At 45.7% G+C, this 19,905-nt stretch overlaps 1 protein-coding gene across 1 annotated transcript in view; it reads left to right on the plus strand.

The window, feature by feature from the left end:
- The window catches only part of LOC139404707 (plexin-A4-like), a gene marked incomplete at its 3' end in the record, with an annotated part of 127,270 nt that overhangs the window by 94,659 nt on the left and 12,706 nt on the right, over positions 1-19,905 (plus strand). Inside the window, exons 6-8 of the mRNA XM_071147338.1 lie at positions 649-802; positions 7,699-7,798; positions 8,563-8,677. Of these exons, the coding sequence (XP_071003439.1) occupies positions 649-802; positions 7,699-7,798; positions 8,563-8,677 (369 nt within the window). The remainder of the gene's footprint in view (positions 1-648; positions 803-7,698; positions 7,799-8,562; positions 8,678-19,905) is intronic.

The raw sequence follows: 19,905 nt of genomic DNA on the forward strand, positions 1-19,905 counted from the left end.
CTCTTTCTCTCTCATGTCCATTGAAAAGGTATTCATGTCAGAATGAGTTGATGGATGGGTGAGTCAGCGAGAGCCGTAGATGGTCCTCTGGACAGGAAAGACTTCCTGCCTCTCTGAAGACATCCTGTCATGTTGATGTTTCTGTTGTGATGTGCTAATATAGGCTGAGTCCCAAATGCCAGCCTTTTTCCTATATAGTGCACTGCTTTTGAACTAAGCCATATGGGCCACCTGATCAACAGTAGTGCTCTACATAGGGATCAGGGTGCTATTTGGGACACCAGAGCCTATACTGATGTGTGATGTGATGTAGGGTGAACTGCTACTCAGTTATGGAATATCTCCCAATTCTACTAATGGAATATCTCCCAATTCTACTAATGGAATATCTCCCAATTCTACTAATGGAATATCTCCCAATTCTCACGCCATTTGAGTCATTTAGCAGACGCTCTCATCCAGAGATACTTACAGTAGTGAGTGCATATATTTTCCTACTGATCCCCCGTGGGAATCAAACCCACATCCCTGGCGTTGAAAGCGCCATGCTCTACTGACTGAGCCACAAAGGACCGTTCCACCCCCTCCCTCTACTCCGCTCTTCTCCCCTGATGCCATATGTAACCCCCCTCTGTCTTCTCTCCACAGCTGATCCTGGAGGCCCATAACGTCCCAGAGTTGTCTGCAGGGGTCAACTGTACCTTTGAGGACCTGGCTGAGATGGACGGTCTGGTGGAGGGGAACCGCATCAGGTGCAGCTCGCCTGCCGAGAAGGAGGTGCCTCGCATTATCGTAGACAAAGGTCTGTAGCATAAGATACCTGACTGATTACAGACCAATCAAAGAGCTCGGTTTTGCTTTTGAGTATGTTATTTATTTGTATTTATTTTTACGTGGTTTACATGAGTGTATTGACGCTTCTGGAGGTGTTACTGATGAAGCCAAAACACTAACTAGTTTAAGTATGAAGCAAAAACACTAACTCATTAAGCCAGGGACCTGCTAAATGTGGGAACTGATTTGCGTCTCATTTGGGTCTTCGTGTGGTCTGGGGTTACGAGGGCTTACGTTCCCTGTTACCCATCGTAGCCAGGAAGCCCTCGGAGCAGCGCCCTAGAACGTGTTTAGTCACCCAATCAACTGTCATTACAGAGCGTTTATTTATTTACTCTCTCACCGAGGAGGTATGCTGACAGAGACATGTGGGACCCCAACAGCCCTGAGCGCGGGCAGATCACTCCACCTCTCCGGGACTCATTTCGAAGGCAAAGTGAAGGGGAGGAGCGGTTAAAAATGAATCCCGCTGCCAGAAAACGCTTTTGACAGCATTCATTCTCCGAGCTAAGCTTTCTTGTCCCTCTCTCATCCCTCGCTTCTCTCCTCCTCGACGTGGTTGGTTAACCCAGGTATAATTGAAAAGTGCACACATCTGGGCAGCTGCCTGGAGGACTGGTAATCTTTCATAATACCCAGACGTCTCCATGTGGAGATAATGAAGACGCTGCCGCGCCTCAAAAGAAGCAGGGGAGTGCTAACGCTAGCTGCTGCTTCACATTGGCTACGCTAACGCCTCCTCAAAAGTAGTAAGGGAGCACTAACACTAGCTGCTGCTTCACGTTGGCTACGCTAACGCCTCCTCAAAAGTAGTAAGGGAGCACTAACGCTAGCTGCTGCTTCACGTTGGCTAAGCTAACGCCTCCTCAAAAGTAGTAAGGGAGCACTAACGCTAGCTGCTGCTTCACGTTGGCTAAGCTAACGCCTCCTCAAAAGTAGTAAGGGAGCACTAACGCTAGCTGCTGCTTCACGTTGGCTAAGCTACCGCCTCCTCAAAAGTAGTAAGGGAGCACTAACACTAGCTGCTGCTTCACGTTGGCTAAGCTAACGCCCCCTCAAAAGTAGTAAGAGAGCACTAACGCTAGCTGCTGCTTCAGGTTGGCTACGCTAACGCCTCCTCAAAAGTAGTAAGGGAGCACTAACGCTAGCTGCTGCTTCACGTTGGCTAAGCTAACGCTGCCTCAAAAGTAGTAAGGGAGCACTAACGCTAGCTGCTGCTTCACGTTGGCTAAGCTAACCCCTCCTCAAAAGTAGTAAGGGAGCACTAACGCTAGCTGCTGCTTCACGTTGGCTAAGCTAACGCCTCCTCAAAAGTAGTAAGGGAGCACTAACGCTAGCTGCTGCTTCACGTTGGCTAAGCTACCGCCTCCTCAAAAGTAGTAAGGGAGCACTAACACTAGCTGCTGCTTCACGTTGGCTAAGCTAACGCCCCCTCAAAAGTAGTAAGAGAGCACTAACGCTAGCTGCTGCTTCACGTTGGCTACGCTAACGCCTCCTCAAAAGTAGTAAGGGAGCACTAACGCTAGCTGCTGCTTCACGTTGGCTAAGCTAACGCCTCCTCAAAAGTAGTAAGGGAGCACTAACGCTAGCTGCTGCTTCACGTTGGCTAAGCTAACGCCTCCTCAAAAGTAGTAAGGGAGCACTAACGCTAGCTGCTGCTTCACGTTGGCTAAGCTACCGCCTCCTCAAAAGTAGTAAGGGAGCACTAACGCTAGCTGCTGCTTCACGTTGGCTAAGCTAACGCCTCCTCAAAAGTAGTAAGGGAGCACTAACGCTAGCTGCTGCTTCACGTTGGCTAAGCTAACGCCTCCTCAAAAGTAGTAAGGGAGCACTAACGCTAGCTGCTGCTTCACGTTGGCTAAGCTAACGCCTCCTCAAAAGTAGTAAGGGAGCACTAACGCTAGCTGCTGCTTCACGTTGGCTAAGCTAACGCCTCCTCAAAAGTAGTAAGGGAGCACTAACGCTAGCTGCTGCTTCACGTTGGCTAAGCTACCGCCTCCTCAAAAGTAGTAAGGGAGCACTACCGCTAGCTGTTGGTTCACGGTGGCACAACGCTAATCCTGCTAAAGAGAAAAGAGGAAGAAAACCCCCTGAATTATTCCTCCTACCAATACTCTGCAGATGTTTATTTGTTTACCACATTTAGCGAATGTCTTTGAAATAGTTTTCTCTACATCAGTCTTCGTAGTGAATGAACAGGAGCTGGAGAGAAATCTGCTGGCCTAATGTAAAGGTGGGAAGGACTAAAGGCCTTAGAAGAGAGAGAAAGGCCATTCACATGGACACTTTCATTGTTATTGTTGATGTTGAGGCTGCCTGAATGCCACCCGTTTCTCTATGTAGTGCTTTTGGCCAGAGCCTGGTCAAAAGTAGTGCACTACATAGGGAATAGGGTGCCATTTGGGACTCAGCCTAGGATAACCATACACTAGCTAAATTAGCAGATGACTGGCTTTTTGGCAGTGGCCTCAGATGGGTGAGAGCCCAACGGTGGGATTGTGTACAGCATGGCATGAATAATAACACCTATAAGTATTGGGAGCGGGGCAAGCAGGCCACCATGAAATTACAGGGCTGAGGGACCCACTGAGGCCTAACACACACTAAACCCCTGCTTACAGTACAGAGGGGGACACACTTACAGTACGGGGGAGGGGGCACTTACAGTGTACATGGGCTATTACACCTTCACACCAAACCCGGACTCAATTACACACACACACACACACACGAAACAGACACGCCCACTCACCTACTTATACACAATACCTTTACCTAACCCTTCACACACACTGACATACACACACATCCTGTTGCACACACATACACACACACACACACACACACATACATACATACACACACACACACACACACACACACACACACACACACACACACACACACACACACACACACACACACACACACACACACACACACACACACACACACACACACACAACCTATGCACAGATGTATAACTGATAGAGTAAAGGGTACTCAGGGGAATTAGGAACATGTGTTCAGTGTTATGCCAAATGAACATCATGTCATTTATTTATTTAGCTTTATTTAACCAGGCAAGTCAGTTAAGAACACATTTTTATTTTCAATGACGACCTTTACATTAGGCTAGCTTTCTCTCCAGCTCCTGTTCATTCACTATGAAGTCTGATGTAGAGAAAACTATTTAAAAGACATTCGCTAACCTTCCGGTTACTAGTTCAACGCTCTAACCACTAGGCTACCCTGCCTCCCCAAAAAGCTGTTGATGCCGCAGTAACATGTTACCATGTATGTGACTGTCTGAGATTAAACCTGACTTGGCTGCATGGAGCAAGACTGTGTTAGGCTGCTGAGCTAAAGGCGTTAGGTCGATGAGCTGACACAAGTCTTCAGGCAAGGTTACTAATTACCACACCACTTCTTACACACACACGCACGCGCACACACACACACACACACACACACACACACACACACACACACACACACACACACACACACACACACACACACACACACGTCTGTGTATTTTGTCCTTTAGGAAACACCACACTAATGGATAGGGATGGAGTGCCTCATTAGGCAGCCATCTTGTTCAGGCAGTGTCAGAGAGAGAGAGGCCGAGGGGCCCTGCAGGGAGGGGGTAGTGAGCTAGTGATAGCAGCCTAGCAGGCATCAAGGTAACATTTAGGTGCTCTAATTAGGACAGATTCATTGTCAGCCACACTTTACCGTGATTGATGAACGATTCACCCCTTTTGTTAGAGAGAGAGCGAGCAAGAGAGAGAGAGGGGAGAGAGAGAGGAGGGATAGGAAGACAGGAGGAACACAAAGGGAAAGAGGGAAAGAGAGAGAGCGGGAGTGACAGAGAGAAGAGAGAGGGAACGGAGACGAAGACCGGAGCGACAGAGAGAGGCAGCGAAGAAGGGTAAAAGAAGACAAGAGTGACAGAGAGAGGGAGGGAGACGACAAGTTTCTCTTCCTGTCTTTGGGGGAGGAGATGTCTATGTCGGCCTGTTGAATTAAACATGGAGTCAGTCCTTCCTTAGGAAGCCAGACAGAAGGACAGGAGCAGACAGACTGTCTCTGTAGACACCTCCATTAACACACAGTCCTTCATTAGGAAACCAGACAGAAGGACAGGAGCAGACAGACTGTCTCTGTAGACACCTCCATTAGCACACAGTCCTTCATTAGGAAACCAGACAGAAGGACAGGAGCAGACAGACTGTCTCTGTAGACCCCTCCATTAACACACAGTCCTTCATTAGGAAACCAGACAGAAGGACAGGAGCAGACAGACTGTCTCTGTAGACACCTCCATTAACACACAGTCCTTCATTAGGAAACCAGACAGAAGGACAGGAGCAGACAGACTGTCTCTGTAGACCCCTCCATTAACACACAGTCCTTCATTAGGAAACCAGACAGAAGGACAGGAGCAGACAGACTGTCTCTGTAGACACCTCCATTAGCACACAGTCCTTCATTAGGAAACCAGACAGAAGGACAGGAGCAGACAGACTGTCTCTGTAGACCCCTCCATTAACACACAGTCCTTCATTAGGAAACCAGACAGAAGGACAGGAGCAGACAGACTGTCTCTGTAGACACCTCCATTAACACACAGTCCTTCATTAGGAAACCAGACAGAAGGACAGGAGCAGACAGACTGTCTCTGTAGACCCCTCCATTAACACACAGTCCTTCATTAGGAAACCAGACAGAAGGACAGGAGCAGACAGACTGTCTCTGTAGACACCTCCATTAACACACAGTCCTTCATTAGGAAACCAGACAGAAGGACAGGAGCAGACAGACTGTCTCTGTAGACCCCTCCATTAACACACAGTCCTTCATTAGGAAACCAGACAGAAGGACAGGAGCAGACAGACTGTCTCTGTAGACACCTCCATTAACACACAGTCCTTCATTAGGAAACCAGACAGAAGGACAGGAGCAGACAGACTGTCTCTGTAGACACCTCCATTAACACACAGTCCTTCATTAGGAAACCAGACAGAAGGACAGGAGCAGACAGACTGTCTCTGTAGACCCCTCCATTAACACACAGTCCTTCATTAGGAAACCAGACAGAAGGACAGGAGCCGACAGACTGTCTCTGTAGACCACTTCATTAACACACAGTCCTTCATTAGGAAACCAGACAGAAGGACAGGAGCAGACAGACTGTCTCTGTAGACACCTCCATTAACACACAGTCCTTCATTAGGAAACCAGACAGAAGGACAGGAGCAGACAGACTGTCTCTGTAGACCCCTTCATTAACACACAGTCCTTCATTAGGAAACCAGACAGAAGAACAGGAGCAGACAGACTGTCTCTGTAGACCCCTCCATTAACCTAGAGATCCTAGAGTCAGTATATATCTGATATAGTAGATATATAATTCAGACTAGAGATCCTAGAGTCAGTACATCTCTGATATAGTAGATAAATAATTCAGACTAGAGATCCTAGTCAGTACATCTCTGATATAGTAGATATATAATTCAGACTAGAGATCCTAGAGTCAGTACATCTCTGATATAGTAAATAAATAATTCAGACTAGAGATCCTAGTCAGTACATCTCTGATATAGTAGATATATAATTCAGATTAGAGATACTGGTCAGTACATCTCTGATATAGTAGATATATAATTCAGACTAGAGATCCTAGAGTCAGTACATCTCTGATATAGTAGATAAATAATTCAGACTAGAGATCCTAGTCAGTACATCTCTGATATAGTAGATATATAATTCAGACTAGAGATCCTAGAGTCAGTACATCTCTGATATAGTAGATAAATAATTCAGACTAGAGATCCTAGTCAGTACATCTCTGATATAGTAGATATATAATTCAGATTAGAGATACTGGTCAGTACATCTCTGATATAGTAGATATATAATTCAGACTAGAGATCCTAGAGTCAGTACATCTCTGATATAGTAGATATATAATTCAGACTAGAGATACTGGTCAGTACATCTCTGATATAGTAGATATATAATTCAGATTAGAGATACTGGTCAGTACATCTCTGATATAGTAGATATATAATTCAGACTAGAGATCCTAGAGTCAGTACATCTCTGATATAGTAGATATATAATTCAGACTAGAGATCCTAGAGTCAGTACATCTCTGATATAGTAGATATATAATTCAGATTAGAGATACTGGTCAGTACATCTCTGATATAGTAGATATATAATTCAGATTAGAGATACTGGTCAGTACATCTCTGATATAGTAGATATATAATTCAGACTAGAGATCCTAGAGTCAGTACATCTCTGATATAGTAGATATATAATTCAGATTAGAGATACTGGTCAGTACATCTCTGATATAGTAGATATATAATTCAGACTAGAGATCCTAGAGTCAGTACATCTCTGATATAGTAGATATATAATTCAGACTAGAGATACTGGTCAGTACATCTCTGATATAGTAGATATATAATTCAGATTAGAGATACTGGTCAGTACATCTCTGAAATAGTAGATATATAATTCAGACTAGAGATCCTAGAGTCAGTACATCTCTGATATAGTAGATATAGACATAAAATCAGTCAGCCCCTCCCATTGGTTGAGGTGCGCTGGGGTGTAATTATTAGTGCACACCTTTGCAAACAGTTAAAAAACGTTTTGCAACGGAAAACATTTCACAACAAAAACAAGCGTTTCTGTACAACAAATTCAGATAGGTCTCTCCCCGTTATGTTCCGTTTGGTTCTGTTTGTTTGCTAGTGAATACATCCCAGGTAATCTAATATGTTGGTGTGGTCTAACCCTGCTCATAGTGTTTTTCTCTGTATGCTCCCTCCCTCCCTCCAGCTGATCACCAGATAGTTCAGCTCTACCTCAAGTCCAAGGAGACAGGCCTGGTCTTCGCCAACACCAGCTTTGTCTTCTACAACTGCAGCGTCCACAAGTCGTAAGTCTACATGTCTAGTCTCAGTTACAGTCAGAATTACACGCTTATTAATTTTTTTTTAAAGGAAGTGTTGAAAATGTCATTATAAACTGTAACATATCATTGATGTTTGATACCCATAACTAAAGAATATTAAAGTAATGTCATAGTCTCTCTCCTCTCTCCTGTTCCTCACTCTCTCTCCTCTCTCCTTTCTCCTGTTCCTCACTCTCTCTCCTCTCTCCTGTTCTTCACTCTCCTTCTCCTCTCTCCTCTCTCCTTCAACTCTCTCCTCTCTCCTTTATCCTACTCCTTTCTCCTTATTCTTCTCCTTTCTCCTTCTCCTCTCTCCTGTCTCCTCTCTCCTATTCCTTTCTCCTCTCTCCTCTCTCCTTCTCCTACTCCTCTATCCTACTCTCTCCTCTCTGATCTCCCCTCTCTCCAACTCCTCTCTCCTCTCCCCTATTTCTTCTCCTCTCTCTCTCCTACTCTTCTTTCCTCATCCTTCTTTTCTCGCCTCTCGCCTCTCTCCTTCTCCTCTCTCCTCTCTCCTACTCCTCTCTCCTCTCTCCTCTCTCCCACTCCTCTCTCCTACGCCTCTCTCCTCTCTCCTTCTCCTCTCTCCTACTTCTTCTCCTCTCTCTTTCTCCTCTCTCCTCTCTCCTTCTCCTCTCTCCTACTTCTTCTCCTCTCTCCTCCTCTCACTTCCTCCTTCTCCTCTCTCCTTCCCCTCTCTCCTCTCTCATACTCCTCTCTCCTTCTACTCTCTCCTTCTCCTCTCTCAGGTGTTTGTCATGTGTGAGAAGCCCCTACCAGTGCCACTGGTGTAAATACAGACATGACTGCACCCACGACCCACGCACCTGCTCCTTCCAGGAGGGACGAGTCAAGAAGCCAGAGGTAATTTCAGAGGTCAAGGGTCAAGTGTAAACATGAGTTGATTATGATTATTATGGTCTCATTGGCTATTGAGATTCAGGATGTAGCGTCCTCATTGGTTCACTTGTGAATATCTTTAATAATACAGTCTGTGAGTGATCATATAAACCATAAACCATCAAACATACAGTTTTTATGATAGGGTCATACTTACTGTATATCCTGCATCATATAAGGCAAAGGAGTCAGCTACAGTACCATACTTAATCTGATATATCTGGCTCAGGCTTCCTATGCTTATCCTCCACGCCCAACAAGATGATTACAGACCCACCAAATCTAATAAAAATGAAACATTTCCTTTTCCCAGCCCTATTCCCAATGACAGCTTATTTCATGTGAATTATCAATAGTATTGGCACTGGCCTTTTCCCTTTGAAGCAGGACTCACTGTAATTAGACATCTTTACTGTGTAGCTTGATGAGCTACACAACAGACCTGGATTCTCTCCCTGGCACCACACCGGCCTTGAGGGTGTGTGTGTGTGTATGTGTGTGTGTGTGTTTGGGAGTGTGTGTATGTGTGTATGTGTGTGTGTGTGTGTGTGTGTGTGTGTGTGTGTGTGTGTGTGTGTGTGTGTGTGTGTGTGTGTGTGTGTGTGTGTGTGTGTGTGTGTGTGTGTGTGTGTGTGTCTGTCTGTCTGTCTGTGTATGGGTTGTGTGGTGTTGATGGAAGGTATGGCAGTAGGGCAGCATGGGGAGGAACTGTGTAGTTAATCTGGCCCTCAGGGCATCCATGATGAAGATCCCTGTCTTGATGTCTGTTGCCAGGCGCTCCACGACAAGCAGGAACAAGCTCAGGGAGGGTTTTCCTCTTTTGATGAGTTTTATGCTCCATGATTTAGAATCCCACATTAGAACACCATCTCTGCCCCGAGCGATTCAAGCACATGCAACGTGTATAAACGTAGCTGGAATAAAAAAATAATAATTAGATATTCATTATCTCTTTGAACTGCTCCGAGAGTAGGTGAGACTTAGCTTGGCGTTTCAGGATCCAATTAACACTTGTGTTGGTGGTCAATATTGACCCAGGGATAATAGTAGGATTCTTCTCATTGTGTTGACTGACAAAAACCCCAGCTCCCAAGTAAAGCTGGGGGGATTTAGCATAGGCACGTTAATGACATCTCTCCCCAACATGTTTTTGTTTGACTGTTGTTTTAAAAAGCAGGTGTTTCTGTCCGCCTAACGAGCTTAATTTGGATTTAATTAACCTCGGGATTGGGGGTCGGGGATTGTCGCTACGTTCAACGTCACTGCGAATTAATGGATTTGCCTCGCATGCGCGGGTGCACTCGCACATAGACACATAAACGTACACGCACACACACACTCCCCCCCAACCCTCCACCACTCCAAGCCGAAGACAATGACATGTCAACTTTGCTCAGACAAGTGGGATGGCCCCTCGCGGCGACCCTGGGATAGATGCATTTCACTATATTATTCCAATGAAGGGATTTCAGGAAGTCGATCTGGGTAATCCGCTGATGTTTTGTAATGAGCGACGTGATGCAGAGGCCTCCCGCTGACTGAGCCCCCTGTTAGTATGCACAAAGATAAATCACTAAAGCTAGCTAGGCCGGAGGCCACGCCGGGCTTTGTTGTCATTGGGTAACCGATGGGAGTGGCCAGGCAGGAGCTGCTCAGACTATAACGTGATGTTGCATTGCCCGGCGAACTCCGTTTTTCAGCTCATGTTGTTGACATGGAAAACAATGTCAATCCAAAATGGCCGCAGACAGCCCCACGTAAAAACTCACTAATCTAAAGCATGAACACGCTCCCCTCGCCCAGATATGTCGTTTGTTATGTGAATAAACACTATTTGTTTGAATCCATAGCTGCTAGTGTATATTCAGATTCACAAAAGCTTTATTTTCCCAACATTGGGCCATTTTATCTACTGTATGTCTTCTGGGGTTGTCTGAGGTGAACGAGGGGGGCATCAAATCCTTTTCTCCCTCCATCCCTCCTGTCTTCCCCCTGTCTGCCTGTGGCATTGTGCTACAACACCACACATGCCTTCACATCAGAGGACCCTCTACCCACTACCTCCCTGGGGGACATGGAAACCCATGAAATATGTGTTCATGATATTAAAACCTATCAAAGCCCTCCAGGTTGATTTCCTGGCCAAACGGGCCCCTAACGAGCTGGATGAGAGCAGGAGTTTGTCAGCATCTATCTGATGAATTGGATGGAACTATTAAGAGATGTTCATTGACACATGTAATTGGCACTAGTTCCAACGGCATTGGCAGTCCCAACTGTAACCAGACCACAACCATGTCAATGTGAAAATAACCCATGTTAAAAGTGACGTGGGGATATTAACACATGTTAAATACTAAAAGTGACGTGGGGATATTAACACATGTTAAATACTAAAAGTGACGTGGGGATATTAACACGTTAAATACTAAAAGTGACGTGAGGATATTAACACATGTTAAATACTAAAAGTGACGTGAGGATATTAACACATGTTAAATACTAAAAGTGACGTGAGGATATTAACACATGTTAAATACTAAAAGTGACGTGGGGATATTAACACATGTTAAATACTAAAAGTCACGTGGGGATATTAACACATGCTAAATACTAAAAGTGACGTGGGAATATTAACACATGTTAAATACTAAAAGTCACGTGGGGATATTAACACATGCTAAATACTAAAAGTGACGTGGGAATATTAACACATGTTAAATACTAAAAGTCACGTGGGGATATTAACACATGTTAAATACTAAAAGTGACGTGGGGATATTAACACATGTTAAATACTAAAAGTGACGTGGGGATATTAACACATGTTAAATACTAAAAGTTACGTGGGGATATTAACACATGTTAAATACTAAAAGTGACATGGGGATATTAACACATGTTAAATACTAAAAGTGACGTGAGGATATTAACACATGTTAAATACTAAAAGTGACGTGGGGATATTAACACATGTTAAATACAAAAAGTGACGTGGGGATATTAACACATGTTAAATACTAAAAGTGACGTGAGGATATTAACACATGTTAAATACTAAAAGTGACGTGGGGATATTAACACATGTTAAATACTAAAAGTGACGTGAGGATATTAACACATGTTAAATACTAAAAGTGACGTGAGGATATTAACACATGTTAAATACTAAAAGTGACGTGGGGATATTAACACATGTTAAATACTAAAAGTGACGTGAGGATATTAACACATGTTAAATACTAAAAGTTACGTGGGGATATTAACACATGTTAAATACTAAAAGTGACGTGGGGATATTAACACATGTTAAATACTAAAAGTGACGTGGGGATATTAACACATGTTAAATACTAAAAGTGACGTGGGGATATTAACACATGCTAAATACTAAAAGTGACGTGGGAATATTAACACATGTTAAATACTAAAAGTGACGTGGGGATATTAACACATGTTAAATACTAAAAGTGACGTGGGGATATTAACACATGTTAAATACTAAAAGTGACGTGAGGATATTAACACATGTTAAATACTAAAAGTGACGTGGGGATGTTAACACATGTTAAGTACTAAAGTGACGTGGGGATATTAACACATGTTAAATACTAAAAGCTCAAATAAAAGAACAAGGGGACTGACCGATATTGTCAGGATGAATGGCAGGGAGAATAGGCATCAAAATAGTATCAAATAGCACTGAAACAGAGACTTGGCTCCAGAACGAACAGAGCCAGGGAGAGAGAGGGCGGGAGGGAGACACCTAGAAAGAGCCAGGGGAGAGAGGGAGGGAGGGAGACACCTAGAAAGAGCCAGGGAGGGAGGGAGGGAGGCACAGAAAAAGCCAGGGAGAGAGATGGAGAAGAGCGATGGGAGTGTAAGGGAGGGAAGAGGGAGGGTGAGGGAGATAGAGACACCTAGAGAGCCAGGGACAGAGATGGAGAAGAATGAATGGAGTGTGAGGGAGGGAGGGAGGGGAGAGGGACGGAGGAAGGGGGAGAACGAGAGAGAGAGAGAGAGAGAGAGAGAGACAGTGAGAGAGAGAGATAGATAGAGAGACAGAGAGAGAGAGAGAGAGAGAGAGAGAGAGAGAGAGAGAGAGAGAGAGAGAAAGAGAGAAAGAGAGATAGTCTTTGCGCAGGGCTGTGAGGTGGAGGATAAAACAAAAGCCTGTTGGAGGGAGGCCTGGCTAATCGCCCACCAGGTCTGTGTGTCTCAGTCTGACAGGGAGCTAAAGATTCTCCTCACCTCCACACACACACACACACCACACACACACACACACACACACACAATCTCTCTCTCTCTCTCTCTCTCTCTCTCTCTCTCTCTCTCTCTCTCTCTCTCTCTCTCATTCTTTTCTCTCTCACCCCTCTCTCTGTCACTTTTTCTCTCTGTCTCTGCCAGATCACTGCAGCCTCTGCCAATAGTTTCCACATTCTACTCCACACCTTTTCCCACTCTGTGTCCTGCTCTCTCCCTCTGTCATTTTCTCTCTCTCTCTATCCTCTACAACTCACCCATGCTGCTAATTATCCATTCTAAGTGGGTCCCAGGGATTAGAAATCTCTCAGTAGAGAGAGGGAGGAAAGAGGGGGAGAGAGACAGAGAGAAGGGAGAGAGCGAGAGAATGACAGAGAGGATTTTTACTGAACACTGAGATACAGTGTGATGACAACACAGTGTCTTCATAAGAAGAGAGCATTGCTTCCCAGGTGCCCTGCTGTTCGGTGGGAAATGTAGCTATGGCAGGGAGTGACTGATTGATTGATGGGAAAGTCACCGTGTGTGTGTGTGTGTGTGTGTGTGTGTGTGTGTGTGTGTGTGTGTGTGTGTGTGTGTGTGTGTGTGTGTGTGTGTGTGTGTGTGTGTGTGTGTGTGTGTGTGTGTGTGTGTGTGTGTGTGTGTGAGAGAGAGAGAGAGAGCGAGAGAGAGAGAGAGAGAGACTAGGTGAAGGGGGCATTCAGTATCTCTCCTCTGTACCCAAGGCAGAGTGATGTACCTTGAAGTGCCACCCCCTCCCTCCTCTCTGATCCTCTTCAGTGATTGGCTGAGGGGTGAGGCTAGGTGATCAACAATAGAAAGGTTCATTTCTGGTCTTTCTCTCCCTCTCCTTCCTTCCTCTGCAAGGTCTTAATAGCCTGTCCTGACAAAAACAGCTCTTGCAGAACAGAATGGCGTCTCTGAAGACTCCATATTAAGAGCCCCTTCAGTTATTCTGTTGTTCTGCTTGGAGTCAGTCACTCTCCACAGAAAGCTGCCAGCAGCTGCCTACTGAGCATCTCTCAACACATCACACAGCCAGGGTGGCAGGAGAGAATATAGGAGGGGCCTGGGAACACCCACACGCAAAGCAGTGGAGAGGGGGGGGGGGTGTGTGTGTGTGTGTGTGTGTGCCAGTGTATATGTATCTGTCTGTCTTCCTGTGCTCGCTTGTGTGTGTGTGTGTGTGTGTGTGTGTGTGTGTGTGTGTGTGTGTGTGTGTGTGTGTGTGAGTCGCTGTAAGTGTGGGAGACAAGCAAAGGAGAGGGTGGGGGGCAGTTTATTTTTGTCCTCGTCATTATTTATCACTGGGAGCGGGGGAGGGGGGAATAAACACGTACACATTATATCAGCTTAATGGCGTTATAAATCTGAGGCTGGGATCCAAGCCGGGATATATGACAGGTGTCATCAAGCCCACTGAGAGGCACTTGGCCTCGAGTACACCTTGAGTGATGGGTGTTGGTGTTGGGGGGGGGGGGGGGGTTATTGAGGTGATGACATGCTCACTCCAGGGGGATTTACTGGGGGGGTCACACCAGGCCGGACCCTCAGAGAGAAACAAGAGGAGTGGGGGGGGTGATTGCAGCGATGACGTCACCGCTGTTGTGGTTAAGTATGTGTCACAATCGTCTGGAGTGGTGAGGGCAGAGAGCAGAGGGCAGAGAGCAGAGGGCAGAGGGCAGAGAGCATTGGGCAGAGGGCAGAGGGCAGAGGGCAGAGAGCAGAGAGCAGAGGGCAGAGAGCAGAGGGCAGAGAGCAGAGGGCAGAGAGCAGAGGGCAGAGGGCAGAGAGCATTGGGCAGAGGGCAGAGAGCATTGGGCAGAGGGCAGAGAGCAGAGGGCAGAGGGCAGAGGGCATTGGGCAGAGAGCAGAGAGCATTGGGCAGAGGGCAGAGAGCATTGGGCAGAGGGCAGAGGGCAGAGAGCAGAGGGCAGAGGGCAGAGGGCAGAGGGCAGAGAGCAGAGGACAGAGGACAGAGGGCAGAGGGCAGAGGGCAGAGGGCAGAGGGCAGAGAGCAGAGGGCAGAGAGCAGAGGGCAGAGAGCAGAGGACAGAGGACAGAGGGCAGAGGGCAAGGGGCAGAGGGCAGAGGGCAGAGAGCAGAGGGCAGAGGGCAGAGAGCAGAGAGCAGAGGGCAGAGGGCAGAGGGCAGAGAGCAGAGGGCAGAGAGCAGAGAGCAGAGAGCAGAGGGCAGAGGACAGAGAGCAGAGGATACTGGGGAAATCGTCTTTATTTGGATTCCCAAACGGCCAAAACAACAGGCGATAAATAGACAGAAAAATAGTCCGACCCAACACAGGGCACAAACGGACAGGAACACAAACACACACACCCTGACTAACAGAAAACAATCCTGCACAACAATAGGCGGGCCTAACAGGCTTAAATAGACATGAATCAAGAAACAAAATAAGAGACAGGTGCAACTAATAAGACCAAACGAACAGAAAAGGAAAAAGGGATCGGTGGCAGCTAGTAGACCGGTGACGACGACCGCCGAGCACCGCCCTAACAGGCAGGGGAGCCACCGCCGGTGGGAGTCGTGACAGTATGTGTGTGTGTGTAGGTACTATAGGGTGAAGCTGTAAGTGGAATATGTGGATGGTGTTCTTGAAAGGCGGGTTGGGGGGGTGGGGTGGGCTGAGCACAGAGTGAAATCTAAAATTCTAAGTCTGTCATGGGCATTGCTCTTGTCAGATTGACAGATGATGCCAGAGACGTTGTATGCCTGTGATTAGTGACGTTTATCACTTTGTGTAATAGTATTCTAAGGCAGCGATTACTGTGTGTGTGTGTGTGTGTGTGTGTGTGTGTGTGTGTGTGTGTGTGTGTGTGTGTTTAGGGCTTTCTGAGAGCTACTTTAACTTTAGACTGTGGTGTGATTTGTGGTGAGGTGTTACTTGTGGCGAGGTGTTATTTGGGTAGCCTGGTGGTTAGAGCGTTGGACTAGTAACCGGAAGGTTGCAAGTTCAAATCCCCGAGCTGACAAGGTACAAATCTGTCGTTCTGCCCGTGAACAGGCAGTTAACCCACTGTTCCAAGGCCGTCATTGAAAATAAGAATTTGTTCTTAACTGACTTACCTAGTTAAATAAAGGTAAATTAAAATACATTTGTGGTGAGGTGTGATTTGTGGTGTTGTGTGATTTGTGGTGTTGTGTGATTTGTGGTGTTGTGTGATTTGTGGTGTTGTGTGATTTGTGGTGAGGTGTGATTTGTGGTGTGATTTGTGGTGTGATTTGTGGTGTTGTGTGATTTGTGGTGTGGTGTGATTTGTGGTGTGGTGTGATTTGTGGTGTGGTTTGATTTGTGGTGAGGTGTGATTTGTGGTGTGATTTGTGGTGTGGTGTGATTTGTGGTGTTGTGTGATTTGTGGTGTGGTGTGATTTGTGGTGTGGTGTGATTTGTGGTGAGGTTTGATTTGTGGTGTTGTGTGATTTGTGGTGTGGTGTGATTTCTGATGTGGTGTGATTTCTGATGTGGTGTGATTTGTGATGTGGTGTTGTAGTGAGGTGTGATTTGTGGTGTGGTTTGATTTGTGGTGTTGTGTGATTTGTGGTGTGGTGTGATTTCTGGTGTGGTGTGATTTGTGATGTGGTGTTGTGGTGAGGTGTGATTTGTGGTGAGGTGTTATTTGTGGTGAGGTGTGATTTGTGGTGTGATTTGTGGTGTGGTGTGATTTGTGTTGTGATTTGTGGTGAGGTGTGATTTGTGGTGAGGTGTGATTTGTGGTGAGGTGTTATTTGTGGTGTGGTGTGATTTGTGGTGTGATTTGTGGTGAGGTGTGATTTGTGGTGTGGTGTGATTTGTGGTGTGGTGTGATTTGTGGTGAGGTGTGATTTGTGGTGTGGTGTGATTTGTGGTGAGGTGTGATTTGTGGTGAGGTGTGATTTGTGGTGAGGTGTGATTTGTGGTGTGGTGTGATTTGTGGTGAGGTGTGATTTGTGGTGAGGTGTGATTTGTGGTGAGGTGTTATTTGTGGTGTGGTGTGATTTGTGGTGAGGTGTGATTTGTGGTGAGGTGTGATTTGTGGTGTGGTGTGATTTGTGGTGAGGTGTGATTTGTGGTGTGATTTGTGGTGAGGTGTGATTTGTGGTGAGGTGTGATTTGTGGTGAGGTGTGATTTGTGGTGAGGTGTGATTTGTGGTGAGGTGTGATTTGTGGTGAGGTGTGATTTGTGGTGTGGTGTGATTTGTGGTGAGGTGTGATGATGTGTATCACATCATCCTCATCCTGACAAGTTAGTATTTCTACACTCTAACTTTACATTGGATGAAATCATGTTTTAAAGCTCTCTGTGTTATTGACTAGGTGTGAAGTCACTTTCCATTGGATGTTTTAAAAGCTCTCGGTAATGTTATTGTGAAATCATAACAGGAATACAGACAAAGACTTTATGTGCATTGTATAAGTCCACAATTGTTCCGCTTGGACAGTCAACTTACTTCAGTGATTCATTCAAAATGATATCACAAATGATGTCAGACACTTCACAACCGATCGTACCCTCCAGTTCACCTTGTTTCTGTCTGAAATGACACCGTATTCTCTATGTATAGTGCACTATAGTGTATATGACATAGCGTGCCATCCAGACTTATCAGAAAATAGGGCTCCTCCATTTTCAACAGAAATTATTCATATCTCCTCAGTTTTGTAAAGCAAACATTATTTGTGCCACTCTGTAATTTATCTATAATGACTTTTTGAATAGTGTCATGAAGTGTTTTATATGCAAGCCAGCCAGTCATTCAGTGTAGCCCAATCAAGTGGTTTTTAATGAACTTCAAACAAGTGTTATCGGCCAACGTGGCGGCTCCGCTTCACTTCTCAACTCCAGGAACGAGAGGACACCTTATCTGCTCTCCCCTTCTTTTCTTCCTCTCTCTCTGTCTCTCTCGCTTTCTCTCTCTCTTCTCTGTCTCTCTCTCTCTCTCTCTGTCTCTCTCGCTTTCTCTCTCTCTTCTCTGTCTCTCTCTCTTTCTCTGTCTCTCTCTCTTTCTCTCCCTCTCTCTCTTTCTGTCTCTTTCTCTGTCTCTCTCTCTCTGTCTCTCTCTCTTTCTCTGTCTCTCTCGCTTTCTCTCTCTCTTCTCTGTCTCTCTCTTTCTCTCTCTCTTTCTCTCCCTCTCTCTCTTTCTGTCTCTTTCTCTGTCTCTCTCTCTCTCCGTCTCTCTCTCTTTCTCTGTCTCTCTCTCTTTCTCTGTCTCTCTCTCTATTAGTTTTTTCTCTCTGTCTGCCATATTCTCCTTCGCTCAATCTCTCCATATAATATCTCTTATTATCTCTGCCTCATTCTCTCTCTCTCATTCTATCTCTCCCAGTGTTCTCACTCAATTCCTCTCTTTCTTTATCTGAGCCCACAGTTTAACAAAGTAAAATTGTCTCACCAGGAGATGGGAGTTGTATTTATGCACAGCACTGTAGACTCTACCCATCAACACAGAACTTCATCAGCACTGTAGACTCTACCCATCAACACACAGGAACAGAACTTCATCAGCACTGTAGACTCTACCCATCAACACAGAACTTCATCAGCACTGTAGACTCTACCCATCAACACAGAACTTCATCAGCACTGTAGACTCTACCCATCAACACACAGACACAGAACTTCATCAGCACTGTAGACTCTACCCATCAACACAGAACTTCATCAGCACTGTAGACTCTACCCATCAACACAGGCACATAACTTCATCAGCACTGTAGACTCTACCCATCAACACAGAACTTCATCAGCACTGTAGACTCTACCCATCAACACAGAACTTCATCAGCACTGTAGACTCTACCCATCAACACACAGGCACAGAACTTCATCAGCACTGTAGACTCTACCCATCAACACACAGGCACAGAACTTCATCAGCACTGTAGACTCTACCCATCAACACAGGCACAGAACTTCATTAGCACTGTAGACTCTACCCATCAACACACAGGCACAGAACTTCATCAGCACTGTAGACTCTACCCATCAACACAGAACTTCATCAGCACTGTAGACTCTACCCATCAACACAGACACAGAACTTCATCAGCACTGTAGACTCTACCCATCAACACAGACACAGAACTTCATCAGCACTGTAGACTCTACCCATCAACACAGACACAGAACTTCATCAGCACTGTAGACTCTACCCATCAACACAGACACAGAACTTCATCAGCATTGTAGACTCTACCCATCAATACAGGCACAGAACTTCATCAGCACTGTAGACTCTACCCATCAACACACAGGCACATAACTTCATCATCACTGTAGACTCTACCCATCAACACAGACACAGAACTTCATCAACACTGTAGACTCTACCCATCAACACACAGACACAGAACTTCATCAGCACTGTAGACTCTACCCATCAACACACAGACACAGAACTTCATCAGCACTGTAGACTCTACCCATCAACACACAGGCACAGAACTTCATCAGCACTGTAGACTCTACCCATCAACACAGACACAGAACTTCATCAGCACTGTAGACTCTACCCATCACCACAGACACAGAACTTCATCAGCACTGTAGACTCTACCCATCAACACAGGCACAGAACTTCATCAGCACTGTAGACTCTACCCATCAACACAGAACTTCATCAGCACTGTAGACTCTACCCATCAACACAGAACTTCATCAGCACTGTAGACTCTACCCATCAACACACAGGCAAAGAACTTCATCAGCACTGTAGACTCTACCCATCAACACAGAACTTCATCAGCACTGTAGACTCTACCCATCAACACAGACACATAACTTCATCAGCACTGTAGACTCTACCCATCAACACAGACACAGAACTTCATCAGCACTGTAGACTCTACCCATCAACACAGACACAGAACTTCATCAGCACTGTAGACTCTACCCATCAACACAGAACTTCATCAGCACTGTAGACTCTAC

The sequence above is a fragment of the Oncorhynchus clarkii genome, unplaced genomic scaffold, assembly GCF_045791955.1.
Source record: "Oncorhynchus clarkii lewisi isolate Uvic-CL-2024 unplaced genomic scaffold, UVic_Ocla_1.0 unplaced_contig_11125_pilon_pilon, whole genome shotgun sequence".
Taxonomy (NCBI): Eukaryota; Metazoa; Chordata; class Actinopteri; order Salmoniformes; family Salmonidae; genus Oncorhynchus; species Oncorhynchus clarkii.